This window comes from Anoplolepis gracilipes, chromosome 17, assembly GCF_047496725.1.
Source record: "Anoplolepis gracilipes chromosome 17, ASM4749672v1, whole genome shotgun sequence".
In the NCBI taxonomy this organism is placed as follows: Eukaryota; Metazoa; Arthropoda; class Insecta; order Hymenoptera; family Formicidae; genus Anoplolepis; species Anoplolepis gracilipes.
In genome coordinates, this window is record NC_132986.1 from 5,187,244 (window position 1) to 5,203,823 (window position 16,580).

Consider the following 16,580-nt stretch of genomic DNA (forward strand, 5'->3'; position numbering starts at 1 on the left):
GCTCAGGACGAGGATGATATTTTGCTATTCTAAAAGAAGACAAGTTATATAAACTTATTCCACAGTTTTTCTCTGCGCGAAAAAATCGAAAAAGATGACAGAAAGAATCTTGCTACATTGTGACAAAAGGAGCAAAATCTTATGATACTATATGAGAAACAGAGGAACGGATAAAAAAGAATCTACGCAGACTCCCAATTAGGTCTTTCAAGTTTGAGAGACTAACTAACGCGTACAAAATCATTGTTCTAGATTTTAGTTACAAATTCATTTTTTTTCGTAAACCGATTGACACAAAGATTATTCTCAATCAATCATCTTAAAACTTCATCGAGGTTTAGCGACCATCGGCGATAGCATCTGACCGAATTTCCAGCTTCTAACAGCAAAGGCCGAGCAAAAAACATTTTAAATCATCCACAGATCGGCGCGTATACACATACACACAAAGCATGATCACTGCTGATATATTTCACCACATACGCACACAGACACACATCGACATACACCTACGAGCGATTTCACAAAATCGGCCGACGCTCGTTTTTTGTCGCGCGCTTCAATTCGTCTTGAGAATTAGCGGGGAAAAATACGTTTTGCGCGATGTTAATTTTACGTACCGACACTATTGTAAATTCGCAGGAGCACAGATGCACACGCCGATTACACTGATCGGAGCGGAGAAACAAGCACTCCGAATCCGTAAACGACCGACCGTAGAGTGCGGCGTCGTTTGCTTCAGAGCAGCGGCTGCTCCTCGGCTATCTCGAGGTCGACGGTGGTGGAGGTAGCGGTGGGGATTGTCGGCGTGAACACTCACGCTGTTTCGCAGGATGGGGGGTGCATTGTTAGCAGGGCCGTCCAAGAGATTTAACCCTTTACTATAAAAAAAAAGAAATAATATATAATTTACCATATCAAAATATGATTTTAATTTTTTCTCTTTCACGAAAATAAAAATTTTAAACAATAGCCTACGTGTAATTTATATTTATATCATTAAAATGCATACTTAAAATTCAAAACATAAATGTAGTGGATATAATTTATAAAATCAAATATATAATTTGATGAAAATAGAATATATATTATATCTTTTATATTTTTATCTTTTTTTCTATTATTAAAAAGAAAATTATTATATTATAGAAAAGTCAGTGTGTGTTTTCTAAAGATTATAAATATACATATTATATATAATAATTAAATATTTAGTAAATATATATTTAGATATAAATTAATTTATCTCATAGACATAAAAGTTTACATTCACCAATAATTTTGTCCAGGGTGTCAAAAATTATTCAACCGGCACTATCAGTTAGTCGACCTTTGTCGCCCGCAGCGGAAACGACCAATGGACCAAATATATATGAAATATGTATATTTGTGTGTGAAATGCGCATATGTGCGAACATATGGATGTAAGCGTATCTTCGCGGATATTTGTGGAATGCTTGTAAACTCATTACAATGATAACTTTATGAGATAATAAAGCTGAAGAAGATAAATATGTAATAACACTTAATCTAAGTTAATAAGTTACATGAAAATATAAAGCGAAAAAAATAAAGATAAAGATAAATATATTAAAATATTACATTAATGTATAAAATAGTTACTTTATAAAATGTTTTCTCATATAAATATTTTTATTAACATCTATAAACGTGTCTGTTATATATTTTTTTTCTCTGTTCTATTATTTCGATATATATAATTACTTAATTATATCCGTTTTTAATTCATGCTTTTCGTTATTCTGATCGACAAAGTATAAAACATTTTAAATGTTAGGTTAGATGCTATGTACAAAAAAGTGACATCATAAATATATATTATACTTTGTTTTTAAAAATATATTTTTTCTTTCTTTTGTTTTATTTATATAACAATATAAATAATTTACCTTGTATCCAGAACTATTATTATATCTTGTACCGCCAACTTCATTACTCGTTCAACATTGTTTAATGATTACACCTAAAAATTACTTATTTAAATCTTTCAGATTGGATAAAATATGTGTCTGTTTGTAACTTTAACACTGTTAGAGTTTAATTGTATTAGATAATTACAATTTTTTAAAGAAATATATGTAAAAAAATGATACCTTGCAAGGAGAGCTGCAAATTATCGTTTCATTTCGAATCACAAGTTTGAAAATGAATAAGATGTCGCTGCGATCAACAACAGCTTTCAAAGTGCGTTCAGAAATCTACCCGCAATAAAGTAGCATTTAATTAACCAATCAGGACAAAGGAATCTTTGCTCCTGATTGGTCAATTAAACACTACTTTATTCTACGAGTAGAATTTTTGAACGCATCCTTAAAGATGAATCAATCTTACCAACTGTCAAAGATTTCTGTGTTGTATCTTTTGAAATTAGCTGTCAAAATGGTAAATAAAGATCAGGTAAAAAAGGACATAAAAGAATTATGCAAAAATGACAAATATTCGATTTTACTTCCTACTTATAATGAAATAGATAATTTACCAATAATAATATGGCTTATTGTGAAATATATGGAAGAGAGGTAAAAATAGCTGTATAACCTTACATCTAAGAATATAACATGTGATTAATAATAAAAAATAAATAGATAAAGATAGAATGAATTCAAACTGCAAAACCGAAAATAATTGTTAATTGAAAATCTAAAATATTACAGCGACCTCAATTACGAAATTATTGTGATTGACGATGGTTCACCAGATGGTACTCTGGATATGGCTAAGCAACTGCAACGAGTTTATGGCGAAGATAAAATAATTTTAAAGCCTAGAGAGAAGAAGTTGGGATTGGGAACTGCTTATATGCATGGAATTAAATATGCAACAGGAAACTTTATTATTATCATGGATTCTGATTTGTCTCATCATGTATATTTTATATTGATAAATGAATAGAGCGATTTAGTAATGATAAGCATATTTTTATAAGAAAATTTTTACCTTTCAGCCAAAATTTATTTCAAAAATGGTTGAACTGCAACGATATCTCAACTTGGATATAGTTAGTGGTACAAGATATATGCAAGGCGGTGGTGTTTATGGCTGGGATTTCAAGAGAAAGCTGGTCAGTAGAGGGGCAAATTTTCTAACTCAGCTTTTGCTAAGACCTGGTGCAAGTGATTTGACTGGTAGTTTCAGGTAGTAAATTTTTCATAGACTTTCTACTTTTATGAAATAACTAATGATTATAATTTATTCCTTTTGAATTTCTAATGTTAGGCTTTACAAAAAAGATGTATTGGAAAAGTTGATACAATCTTGTATGTCTAAAGGATATGCATTCCAAATGGAAATGATAATCAAGGCTAGGCAATTCAATTATACAATAGGAGAAGTTCCAATTACATTTGTTGACAGAGTCTATGGTCAATCCAAAATGGGTGGATCAGAGATTTTCCAATTTGCAAAGAACCTTTTGTATCTTTTTGCTACTACGTGAAGTTAAGAAGTTTTCTAAGAAACAATATTTTCACAAATATCAAACATTCCGGACTAAATATTTTAGATTTTGAACTATGTGAGCGTCTAACAATAAATGCGACCAATATATATATGAATATATTAAAAAATGTACATATAAAAAACTACATACACACACACAAATGTATGTATGTATGTATATGTATGTATAGTTTTTATATGTACATTTTTAAATATATATATATATATATATATATTTAATATTAAATATTTATATATATATATTTAAATATATATTAAATATATATATAAATGTACAGATAAACTATTATATATATATATATACATATATGTTTCTAAACTATTAAAATACAATATTATATTGAAATATAAAAAAAAAAAAAACTTGTATATGTTGCTGATTATTAAAGCAAATATTATTTGATTATTATCAATGGTTGGTCATATACACAAATTACTATGTCAGTATTTCTATTTCCATCACGCGAGTATTTTCACGCGATGTTTTTACAATATGTATGAATAATTTCGCAGAAAAATAAAGTTACTTCAAGAACGCACGTGCTTCTCTACACGTGGCTGCAAACGGTAGAAAGGAGCATGCGTATGTAACGATTGTGGGCTCGTCTACCCTCGCCGCACCCTCTGACGTCACACAGCCTCCATTTATTGATCCATTACGAAATTACAATCTATATTTTGACTCAAGTAGAATGCAAGACGTAAGGAGACTAGATTAACCAAGATGGGTTTTGATATAATATATAGTAAATGAACTTTATAATGCTTTATAACTTTTATTGAAATAATTTATCTCAGAGATTCTCAAATATTATCTCACAACTTCCTCAATCAATTTATATACATTTAATTCTTAAAAAATTCTAAACTCAAAGAACCTTTAAAGGAGGATATAGAAATTTTATTGAAAAAAACTAAAAATAAACTATTTCTTATAATCTTAAGATAATATTCTTATAATCTTAAAATAATCTTCTCAAATTTCAAAATAATTTGGAAAAAATCTATTAAATCTTATCTTTCAAAAGCAGGAATAAAAACATTTTTAATTTTCTTTTTAAACTTTACATATAATATTTATTTATCAATATAATTTTTTTTAAATATAGAATTAAAAGAAATTACATAGTTTTAATTACGGATGTTAAACGATATATTTTTAACTTCCGCGAAACCAAAAACAGCAATTTATTTTTAATTCAAAATTATTCCTTGCCAAAGTTAAAATCAAGAGATAAGAATAGGAAGGAATAGAATGAAATTCAATCGCAGTTAATCCTTGACCTTTCACGACCGAAAGAAGTAAAAACCTATTAAATTTTAATTCTCTTCTTACTCTGTTCTTCCGAGAGATATATTCGCCAATTATACAAAAGCTTTCATTTATATATATAGCATTCATTTATATATTTAGCATTTTTTTTAAATATTTGTGTCATATTTACAGCAACGCGTGCAAAGATATTACATATTTACGAATATACGCATGTCTTTTCTCAAGGAAAATTAACCCGTCAGTAGAGAGGGTGGTTCTAGATACGAAGCCAGTTCTGTCGCAAGCTTCGCCGCGGCCGGATGTACAAGTGGGGTGGTCTGCGCGCCGGGGCGAAACTTGCAAGCTCCCCCTTTATCGAGCTTGCAGATGGCTGTGCCTTTTCGATTTTGACGTGTCCCTCCGTGTTTCTCCCCGTTCGTTCATTCGCGCCCTTCGTGGTACAATATTTCTGTCGTTTAATTCGTCGTTCGCTTTATCGTTCGCTCCACAATCAGCATCCCTCGACATGCCCAGGAAGGTCGGATTCAATGTCGTCTACGCCACGAGTAAGACTACCAGACTTAGATTTGCAAAATAAACCGCATACTAACCTCGAGTCGGAAAAGAGTTGAACAAACAACTAAATTCAATAGATTTAATTTAATAGATATAAGTGGATATAATAATTCCATCAAAAATTTGCTGTTTGGCTATTTTCCTAAATAATGCAGCATTCATTACATAATAAATAAAATAGTGTGATTCGTGATTGTGTGTAGTCCTATAAAAATTAGTTAACGTTGTAACTAAGAATTTTCAACTAATTATGGGAATAGTTTTAAATAAAATTATAGAATTTTTTTCAAATTTTCTTTTCGTTTCTGAAATTCATCCTTTATGGGAGCTTGATCTGGTATAATTCTTAGCGCTTCAATTATTTTTGATACGGTCCATCAGAAAATTTTGCCAAGATTTTACCACGTTTCAATTTTCATTTCTCATCATATATATTCGGATTATATATACATTGATTTCTTCTATCGCGACGAGCCGTGGTTCTCTCAATTTGCGACGAAGCATGTTATTCGGCACATGTCTCCGGTCTAATCGATACAAGCAATATCTGTTTGTGTTAAACTGTAGAATTAATTATAAAAATATATTATATAATATTATATTCGTAAATGCGCAGTTTTAGAATAATTCTGTTATACACGTTCTATTAATATGCAATTATAAATTGCGCACGAAACTGCAGTATTACGTGACGATATTGTGTGCTATTTCTCTCAAAAGATATGCGATTTGAAATTCTAGAAAGAGTAAATAGCATATAAAATACTGATTTCTTTTTGCATAAAAAGTTGCAAATTCTGAAAATATGAATAAAAATAGACAGCTAAAATGATAAACGAGAAAATATTTCGGAAAAATATCTAAGCACTAAATAACAATATATTCAGCACATATATTATGCAACTAAGTGTCAATAATTAAGTAACGTATAGTGTATGTGTATATATATATATTGTTTCCTTCATATATAGTAAAAGAGTTAAGAACTAAATCGAGCATGCTCGATAGACAAGTATAATAGCTGTGGATTGACATTTTAATCGAATGCTTCTAACTCTAGATATTTTAACTATTATTATATTATATTCTCTCTCTCTCTCTCTCTCTCTCTCTCTCTCTCTCTCTCTCTCTCTCTCTCTCTCTCTCCTTATATATATCATCCTGATGTTTAATTATTTCACTCTATTAAGCAAGATAATTATATAAGCATTATATAAGCATTTAAGCAAGATAATCAAATTACTTTAAAGCAATTTTTTCATTACATTTTAATCTCGTGAGATTAATTTCGTCATTACCTCGCGTAATATATATGAGAGATACACATTGATAAAAAAATGTACATACATATTTACTTTGAAATTAAATTTAAAATAATAGGAAAAATGGAATAATATGTATTGGAGTATTAATATATATGCTCTGGAATAATATGCCCAGATAACACAAGCTATTCGAAAATAATTCATTTTTATGTCACCAATTTTGAGTCCCTTTTATAAAATGTATTCTATATGTATTTCAAAAGAGACTCAAAATTGGTGACATAAAAATGAATTCTTTTCGAATAGTTTGTGTTATCTGGGTATTGTTTCCTTTATGGTAGAAAAATTAAGTGACTTAGGATATTTAATTACATTTTAAAATCTATTTTTCAGGCGAGGAGGACAGGCACTCGTCGCTAGAGCTTAATGTTCACGGGCCAACGGTAAGAGGTTGGCAAAGTGCAAGAAATTGCACGTATCCTCAGGAACTGATCCTACGTCTTCATGGACCCACAAAACTTACAAGGATACAGGTTCTGGCTCATCAGTATCTCATACGTAAGTGTATTATATAAAAAACTATTCACTATTAGAAATTATATTTTGAACTATTTACACAATTTAACTTTCGAAAAATAATATACTTAAACAGATTTTTTAATATTAATAATATTAATAATTTCGCGAGAAATAGATAGTTCAAACATAAATTAAAAAGTAATTGAAAAGTACGACTTGTGTATATGTAAATGCAACTAATTACAAAAAATAATATCTCTTGTAATAAAAAAATATTGAAAAAATTTTATTTTCTTAGGAAGAAAGAGAGAAATCTTATATTTATTAATTTTCTAAAATTACTTAAGATAAAAATACTAATTAATCTATCAATTAAAATAAAATTACTAATTAATAACATGCCAACAAATTATGTAAAATATAAGTAAATAGAAGTAAAATATAATTATTAACGCATCGCTTAATCAAATAAATCCCAATACTCTTCCGATTAAAGTTACTATTGTCCATTTAAAATGGCATTCTAGTTAAAAAGCAATTTGCCGACAATGGAAATTGAATTAACGAGTCTACTGTAATTTCCTGGGGCTACATCAACTCCTCCTCTTTCGCTTGCTTGTTCCGGGTGTAATGCCGGAAATGAAACTTACCGAGTGGCAAGAAAATCGTGTCAGTTTTCAATCTGAGATTATGACCGGATAAAATAAAAGTCTTTTCCGATAAAAATTATTGAGACAATTTTCCCAAGAAATGTGTATTGTAACATTATTTATTTTAATTGTAGCTGAGAAGTTGGAAATCTGGACATCGAGGGAAGAAAATGCATCCACTTCGACGGACTTCAGTTACCTGGGCTACATTACGCTGTCCGATAATGCGTCGACCCTTTACAAGAGCAGGGAGCTGAAAAGCGTGGCTCTTCCTGAGACGGAAGCGCTTTCATTGAAGCTCAGGCTACACAAACCGCACAGTAACGCGCACAACACCTATTGTCAGGTATGAGCCACTTTGATAGTTAACTATAAAATAAAATAAAAATATAGTTTAATAAAAATGCATAGAATAAGCTGAACTAAAATATGAAATTAATTTAGAAGAAAAATTATAAAAAATGCACAGAAATTTATATTTTTTTAATTCTCTGCAATAAAGAACTAAAAATTATTTTTTTCCAATCAGGTTGGTCTTATTGCTATAAATATACTTGGTGAACCCTACGGTCAAGAATTAACCGGACAGGGAGATGCTCCATATAATCCACACTATACCTCGCCTTACGACGATCTAGCGTTTGAAATGTACGTCGATCGAGAAGTAGCCAAACTTATAAGACAGATGGAAACGAAAAAATTGCTGGCGGTGGAAGAGGAGAGATTCGAATACGCTTCGAAATTGAAAGTGGCAATGGAAAATTTAAGAAAAGCAGGAGAGCGGCTAGGCAAATACGAATTGGAAAAGAAGTACGCCATAGCTTTAGAAGACTACGACAAGGCCAAAGCTAAAAAGGCCCAAGCTCAACAATACAGACAACAGGTCTATCAATCGTTGGAGATATACAATTTGCTCGAGGTTCATGGGGTGAGTAACGTTTGCAACTTTTTCGAAACTTTTTATCGGCAAAAGTTCGATAGTAATAATGAAAAAAAATAATACAGCCTGTAGAAAAAAACAATTTGTCATCCGTGGACGATACAGAGCAAACATCAGCTGACACCTCGAAAACAGCGACGTTGCCTGACGATGTCACATCTCCTCCGAGATTAGTTATACCACCCAATCGCAATGGTGCCTTGTCACCTACTGGCCCTGCACATCAACCACCGGTGTCGCCTTTACATCAAAAATCGAATAGTCCCGGTATAATTTATTTAAGGATTATTATGCGCGTTTCTCTCTCTCTCTCTCTCTCTCTCCCCCCCCCTCTCCCCTCTCTCTCTCTCTCTCTCTCTCTCTCTTTTAATATAATTTAAATTTTTAGATTTAAAAAATTTTTACGTAATATTATATCTTTATATTTTTGTATTTTCCAGAGGTAACCGATAGTCCGACGAATGGAGTCCATGAAAAACAGAGCAACTGTAATAAGGGATCTCTCAGGCGGAAAACTAAATCAGCGGGCCCGGCTCTTCGCTCAAGTTACGAAGCTTATGAAGAAAGAACGATTCCCGCTCTGAGACAGTAAGATAATATAATGTTGAAATTGTGATGACATAGAAATGATATATGTAAGCTTTCATTTAAACATCTTTTTTAGTTCGCATACGAATGAATTCACAAGAGAATGCCACCTAGATAGCACAGAGACGAAAGTTACTTCGAAACTTAACGACAGGGAGAAAAAACAAGCTGCATTGCCTATCACGGTCTTCGGAATGGACATGGTAAGAATAACATTATCAAAGCTATTTTCTATAATCTCTAAATACAGGCGAGTAATAATAGCGATTGCATACAGGTGGAGAAATTCTATTCGAAGCAATTCACGGATAAGGAGGAAGGACTGATGCAACTAAAAGAAGAATTAAAATCGTTCGATCCGGAGGTGTCAAAGCATTCTCCGAATAAAGTAGCCAGAGCGGCGATTCTATTGTTGCACAGAGCTCTAAGGGACAAGGTTTTCAGCGTGTATAGTTTAGCTGCGCAACTTATCAGGATCTTCTTCGCTGAGTTCGCTGCGGATAGGTAAACTTTTGTTATTAGAAAATGTCATTATTCTTAGTGTATTATAATAAACTTCTAATATTTTCCAACTAATGATTTATTAATAATTTATTCAGAGTATCCTCGACTGAGATCGCCAGAAGCGTTGAACGTTTGCTGCCGGAACTTTTGACAAAGTCCGGTGACACTACTCCCAGGATACATAATATGGCAGTGCATACAATCCTCAGTATGGCAGACTGCAAATGTGTGCGAGAATTGCATATAATACCGGTGCATTTAACTAGGCCCGTCAACAGTAGTACGCATCAAAGACTAGCGCTGAGCAGACTGGAAATGGTGGAACAACTGATACTGAGCCATGGCATCTCCACGGAAAAACAAAGGTGATTCTGAACTATATACTCAAGACGATTCAGTCTGCATGAGAATTATCAAATGTTTTGAGGAGTCTTGGACCTCTGCCGTCGAAGCGCCGTTTCTCAGGCTTTATCATCTAGTCGATTCGCAGAGGTCTTTCCTCAAGACCATGTATTATTAAAACGCAATTACTCTGATAAGGTATTGTAACTGTTGTAGCGGGTTGACTTGTCGGACGTTATCCGAATTAGGTTCTTCCGGTCTGCACCATCCGGCCGAGGCGGTACGAAAGGTCTCCGAGAGAATTCTTGTGTTGGTGTATAAAGTCAATCCCAGATTGGTGCGAAAGCAATTACCGCCTGACGACGATATAACTCGACGAAATCTGTTGTATCGTCAGCTCTTCCATGAATTCGATTTGATCGATCTTCAGGTAGGTTCGAATGTATAAAACAGTTACGTTCAGATTTCGAATTTATATGCAAATAATTGCAGAGGAAAAAGGAAGCTGAATCCACCCATAAAGCAACAACGACGCCTACGCGAACTAAATCTACAGAAAACAATGTAACTAATTTAACTAAATCACCCTCGAGATCGAGTCCGGTCGTAAGTACCGGAAGTTCAACGAGTATCACGTCTCCGTCCGAGAACAGTATTGATCATAAGGGAGATAAGTACGTTCAATATAAATTAAAATTTATAAATTATTTTGCAATAGATATGAAACTTTTTGATGTCTCTTTTCGTTTATCAGAATGTGCATATTTTGCCTATCAAAGGGTCAAGTCTATTCTGAAGAAGGTCTGAACATACATTATTGGAGGACTTGTCCTATGTTAACAAAATGTGAAGCGTGTAAGCAAGTCGTAGAAATTTCTTACTTGAATCTACATTTGTTAAGTAAGTACCCAAGAATTTCAACATATACGACATTAAATAATCAAGTGACATTTAATAATCGAAACTATTCTATAAAAAAACACAATTAAAAAACATAAAATTGAGAAATATAATTATTTATGAATATTTCCTCTCTATTTCTGTCTCTCTCTCTCTTATATTGTAGAGTTATATATATTAATAATATGTAATAAATGTTATCAACTCTTTTTTTTACAGATGAATGCGATATGAGGAGTAATTATGTAAAATGTGAAACATGTAAACAAGCAGTCCATGAAAGTACATTTGAAAATCATAGGCAAGACAAAAAATGCACAAGTAAATACTACCTTACTATCCTAGTACCATTTATAATATTGAAAATCAATTTACAATTGTCAGTACTGGAAATCAAGTATGACAGAAATTTGAATCTTAATTTTTGTTTTAGAACCTATAGAGGGATATGAACGCTGTCCCCTCTGTTTGGCTTTGGTCAATCAAAACAAATGGAGAGAACACCTTATGGGAGAACATCCATGTATAAATAATCCTCGAAGCAAAATTGGAAAAACTTGTAAGTCTTGATATATCTTAAACTTAAAAAGAAAAAAAAAATATATATATATATATAATATCCCTTATTTAAACTATTATTTATAATAAAATATTAAATAAGATTAAATAAACAGATAAAAAGATTTTTACTCTCTCTCTCTCTACGAGTATGTGTATATACATAAAGCTTTTTTAAAAATTTAGAGACTCAATAGTTATAAAGCAATACAGAGAATGAAATATTTTATATAACTTTAATGAAACTCGAAATTCTTATATAATTTTAGGTTCGAAATCACCATCTAACTCACAAAATCTCAGCGGCAAGTTAACATCGCCAACGGGTAGAGATTACTAGCATCAGGCATCAACCTCAAAACCAACGGAGGAACTCGACAAGTCTTAGGAAGATTTTTTTATTTTATTTCTTTTTATAGTTTATATATGTATGTTATGAGCTGTATCCAGCCTTTTTCATATTTGTATCTACATTTAAATGATTTTTATAGCAGAACCCGTCCTTTCTATTGGTAAAGATTCATATTGAAAGATTTTAATTGTAAGTTGAAAATCCTAATGTTTAACATTTTAGATAACACGCTTATATCAAGCGAATTTGTGGAAGATATGACTCGACTGAAAGTCAAGGCAAGAAATTTTAGAACTGTTGTTAACAGGTTTCACTCTTTCTCGCATTGTTATCATATGATACCCATGACATTTACAGGGATGTATCAATTATTAAAGTAGTGATATCAGATGTTAAAGGAACATCAAAACATTTCGGAATTAATGATACCTTTGCATCCGGCCATATTTATAAGAAAAAATTTGTATTATATATTCTGACGAGATGCATCATATAGGGATTAGAAAAAGGAAAGCTGCTTATCGCATGTAATTTCATAAAACAGTTATTTCATAGAAAATGGAGAGTAAAATTAATCATTTTATCATCATTCCATTGTTGTTTTTTATCCTACAAAATCATGTTTTTTATTTAACTCATTCATAATATAATTCATTAAACCACATTATTTCAACATTCGATTATCACTAGATCAAATAAAAGTAATGTTCAGTTAAACAAAAAATATAATTCGAATTTTTCATTTAAATGTAGCACACGGCAGAAAGGACGAATGTAAGAAATTAGAAAAATTGACAAGTTATAATTACATCGAACTGCATCGAACAATGATTTATTAGTGTTAATTGGCATCTCTGCACCATTGATTTTGTTCTATGCCAATATCATTCCTCGTTACAAATTTTTCATTAATCTTCAGTTCCAATATCATCATTATTGACGTCCTCGACTAATGTGGTTGTACGATTTTCCTTGAATTTATTTTTCTCTGTGAAATTACAAGATAAATAATTATTTATCTTCTATGGCAGTATAATACTGTATGATATGTTCATGTACCACAACATACCAAATTTAGAACAATCTGCTCCTAAAAGCCGTAAGTAGTGAACCGCGTCGCAAGTAGGCACATATGCTCTGAGAGACATTATGCCCCTCCATCCTGCCAGTTGAAGATTTAGTTGATTTATATTGTCGGTCTTCTCTTCTTTGTATAACAGTATACAACTTCCAGTTGCTTAAAAATTAAATATATTTTTCAAGTATATATATATATATATATATATTTGTGTATTGTCATGTAAAAGTAAAAAATCAGCATTATTATATTTACTGAAGTCTTTGAGACGTTCTTGAGTATCTGGACTTAATTTTACAATTTCAGGTGGTGTATGTGGATTATCACTTTGTAAAAGCATTATTAAATCTTCTTTCGAAATTCTAAGCTTTCTGTTATCACTTATGTAATGACTGATACTCTGCATTCCTTCTTGAGCAAGTCGAAAAGCACATTTCATATTTTTATTATCACATCGCACAAAAGTTTTAACGCCAGTATTAATCATTTTAACTTTATTTTCATTAGATATCACTATGTTACGAATTGCTGGTGATGTAAAGTAAATATTTTTCTTCTTTCCTTCATGACATCTTACTAGCAGACATCGCGGATCCAAATCATCAGATATACCATAAAAATCTCTGAAAATATATTGATAATACAATATAAAAAACAAATTACATTAATATAAAAAAAATTCAAACTCACTTAATAGACTGCCATACATCTTCCGTCTCATCTTTAAAAAAAACAAATGGATCTTCCCTATAGCCAACAATTTTTCTTCGTTTCCTTTGCAGATCTCGTGATTTCTTTTCTTCTTCTAATAACCTTTTTCCACTTTCTGAAAACTCATCTCGTGAAGTTTCTTCTTTCGAAGTTAGTCCATCCTTATTTTCATTATCATTTTGAGTTTGTACATTCTGATTTGATTCACTTTCCCATGGCAGAGATTTTACTTTCTCCAATACAGCCACGAAAAAACCTCCAGTATCTTGATGATGTGGTAATATTCTCATACTATATAATTGGCAAAGTAAAAAATGTAGTCTACAAAAATGATTCAATTCATTTGTTAAATTATTTGGTATTTACCAACGTTCAAGATTAAATTTGGAAGCCTCGTTTGCTTGTGGAGGAAACATTTTTGGCCGTACTTGCGTTTGCCATTGCTCTGGAACTTCGTCCCAAGTGTTATAGTATTGTAAATTTTTAGACGCTGGTTTCCAGTGTGTAACACCTGAAATATATTATTATATTCATATACACAGTACATTTTGAAAGATTAAAGAAATCCTTTTTTTAAGTATTTTAAGTATTGTTGATCTTAAGACTAACCAGGGTCGCATAATAATCCTGGTACTAAGTTTCTACAATCAATTAACTGTACTGAGTCTCCAGTTTCACAAAGAAGCCTGTAAAGCACTGCTTCATTTTCTATTGGATTTAATGAACATGTAGAATATACCATTCTCCCTCCAACTGTTAGCATTTCCAAGCCGCGTTTTGCTATCCTATACTGAATTCTACAAAAGAGTTAAGATTAATTTATCTCTATTATTATTCATATAATACATAAATTTATAGCAGCTTATTTTAAGCTTATTTTTACCCATGTAGATTACTGCCATTAGCAGGACTCCATTTGCACCATATATCTGGATTCTTTCGCATAGTACCGTCACCACTACATGGGACATCTGCAAGTATCCTATCAAATCTACCAAAGGACAAAGTTTATATAATTATTTTCTTGATATATAATTATTATTGAGTTTGAATTACTTACTTTAATGTGTCTTTTGTACCATCTGAATTAGTAATTATAAAGTTAGGCATAACAGATGAATCATGATTTGTAATAAGAATGTTTGGACTATTTAGTCTTTTAGCTTGATGTACCAGCATATAGCAGCGATTATTGTCAAGATCATTGGCTATTACAAAACCCTCTAAGATAAGCATTTAAATAATTAGTATATGATGCTTATTTGTATATAATGCTTATTTCTCTTAACAAACTTAATATTAACTACCTGGAGGAATATTTCCTTCATCTGCATGTATCATTTCTATAAGTTGCGCTGTCTTGGATCCTGGTGCAGCACACATATCAAGAACCTGTAAATAAAATTAGTATATTTTATTTTATTCCATCAGTTGTGAATAATTTTAATAGATTTAAAAAAATACCTTATGTGAAGGCTTCACATCCAATACCAAAGGAGGAACCATACTAACTACTTCCTGTCTGCTGATACTACCATTGTTAGTTTCAGCGATAAGAAAGTTATGCAGCCTAAAGTATGCTTCAGATCGTCTAATATCTTTTCTAGTCAATTGCAATTGCCATGCCAATTCTTCTGGATAAAAGGGTAAACTACGTAATATAGTTTTTACTTCATTGTTAGAATCTTCTTTATCACCATCCAGATTTGCATTTAAAATTTCTTTAAAGAAATCACTTTTGATTATCTCCAATAAGACTTTAGCTTCAGCCTTTGAACCAGTAATACGAAAAGCAACTGGTAAATTGGTCCTCATAGTGCTGATAAACGCATCCCATTTATCTTCTGGAACTATTCCTTGTGTCTTGTAATAATTCTCAAAATCTTTGTTCTCCCTGATAATATCTGCATAACTTCTATGGGGAGTACTATCCCATTCATCCTTTTTCTACAAAAAAATATTATAATTATATAATCAATATATAACTTTCTAAATTTACATTCCTATCAAATAATAATATTAAATAAGATAAGAAAAAAAAGAATTTAAAGATATTTAAAAACATACATACAGTATATACACACATATGCATTTATATCATATCTATCTAAAATACATAAGCGAGTATATATATATATATGTATACATATATAAATTATTTAATAATTTCATAATTTAATTATTTTCATAATTTAATCATTAAATATACATATTTTTTTTTAATCTCGTATAACCATAATCTCTTTTATTTATGTAATTTTGATATTAATGATTTTAATCATACTTTTAGTTTCTCACGACGTTTTTCAGCGAAATTCTTTTTCGGCTTATTTCTTCGTCCTTTACCCATGTTTTAATAGTAGTTTTGATTAATTAACACTAATAATTACACAAACACACATAAATACTATTTTAGTAGTATTAATTTACAAGTAAATATGAATAATCGTTCCACTACACGCGGTTGTCTGACACGTGGTAGGTTAACTTATAGCCATTTGGCGCTTGGCGCTCGACACCTGCAGGTTACAGGCTGCAACGTATAACAAGCGTTGAATGAACAAAAAATTGAAATATGCAAATATGCCGAGGAAGTGGATTAATAAAATCATTTGAATCATAATGAATTATTTAATATACATATATAATGTTATAGTTCTACTAATTCCAACAATAAACATATATATATATATATATATATATATATATATATATATATATATATATATATATCGAATTAAGAAATAATTAACAATTAAGAAATATAATTATTGTTTTTTACAACACAGTTAATTTACTTCGAACTAATGAGTCACCGTTTATATTAGTCTAGAAGTCTGTTTGCAATAAAAATAAAGAATA

At 31.0% G+C, this 16,580-nt stretch overlaps 4 protein-coding genes across 52 annotated transcripts in view; 2 read left to right on the top strand and 2 right to left on the bottom strand.

The window, feature by feature from the left end:
• Nucleotides 1-761, bottom strand: part of Dscam1 (Down syndrome cell adhesion molecule 1) — a 69,392-nt gene extending 68,631 nt beyond the window's left edge. For 47 of the 48 annotated variants that reach the window (XM_072909795.1, XM_072909760.1, XM_072909775.1 and 44 more), the window contains exon 1: nucleotides 621-761. The gene's annotated coding sequence lies outside the window, so the exon portion shown is untranslated. Of the gene's footprint in view, nucleotides 1-513 lie in introns of all 48 variants that reach the window. The other variant, XM_072909753.1, reaches the window with a different exon arrangement.
• Nucleotides 762-2,362: 1,601 nt separating this feature from the next.
• Dpm1 (Dolichyl-phosphate mannosyltransferase subunit 1) lies at nucleotides 2,363-3,613 on the top strand. Its single transcript, XM_072909271.1, has 4 exons — nucleotides 2,363-2,540; nucleotides 2,676-2,886; nucleotides 2,966-3,156; nucleotides 3,238-3,613. The coding sequence occupies exons 1-4, from the start codon at nucleotides 2,401-2,403 to the stop codon at nucleotides 3,455-3,457; spliced, it is 762 nt and encodes a 253-aa protein (XP_072765372.1). The 5' UTR covers nucleotides 2,363-2,400; the 3' UTR covers nucleotides 3,458-3,613.
• Nucleotides 3,614-5,017: 1,404 nt separating this feature from the next.
• Nucleotides 5,018-12,509, top strand: LOC140675087 (centrosomal protein of 104 kDa). 2 transcript variants are annotated; one of them, XM_072909134.1, is made up of 15 exons: nucleotides 5,018-5,301; nucleotides 6,970-7,134; nucleotides 7,880-8,091; nucleotides 8,275-8,673; nucleotides 8,751-8,952; nucleotides 9,126-9,273; nucleotides 9,350-9,476; nucleotides 9,551-9,777; nucleotides 9,873-10,142; nucleotides 10,318-10,549; nucleotides 10,612-10,793; nucleotides 10,874-11,019; nucleotides 11,239-11,340; nucleotides 11,453-11,578; nucleotides 11,847-12,509. In XM_072909134.1, the coding sequence occupies exons 1-15, from the start codon at nucleotides 5,262-5,264 to the stop codon at nucleotides 11,915-11,917; spliced, it is 2,649 nt and encodes an 882-aa protein (XP_072765235.1). In that variant the 5' UTR covers nucleotides 5,018-5,261; the 3' UTR covers nucleotides 11,918-12,509. The 2 variants fall into 2 exon arrangements, with proteins under 2 accessions (XP_072765235.1, XP_072765236.1); XM_072909135.1 differs by having other exon boundaries at nucleotides 10,336-10,549; nucleotides 11,847-12,507.
• Nucleotides 12,510-12,734: 225 nt separating this feature from the next.
• On the bottom strand, nucleotides 12,735-16,241 carry Nsun2 (tRNA (cytosine(34)-C(5))-methyltransferase Nsun2). The gene is made up of 11 exons (XM_072909136.1): nucleotides 16,003-16,241; nucleotides 15,183-15,665; nucleotides 15,026-15,110; nucleotides 14,779-14,941; nucleotides 14,602-14,709; nucleotides 14,328-14,515; nucleotides 14,085-14,229; nucleotides 13,698-14,009; nucleotides 13,263-13,630; nucleotides 12,999-13,166; nucleotides 12,735-12,917 (listed from the first exon to the last, which is right to left on the bottom strand). Exons 1-11 carry the CDS (start codon nucleotides 16,066-16,068, stop codon nucleotides 12,838-12,840), a joined length of 2,166 nt encoding a protein of 721 aa, XP_072765237.1. The 5' UTR covers nucleotides 16,069-16,241; the 3' UTR covers nucleotides 12,735-12,837.
• Nucleotides 16,242-16,580: the final 339 nt, after the last annotated feature.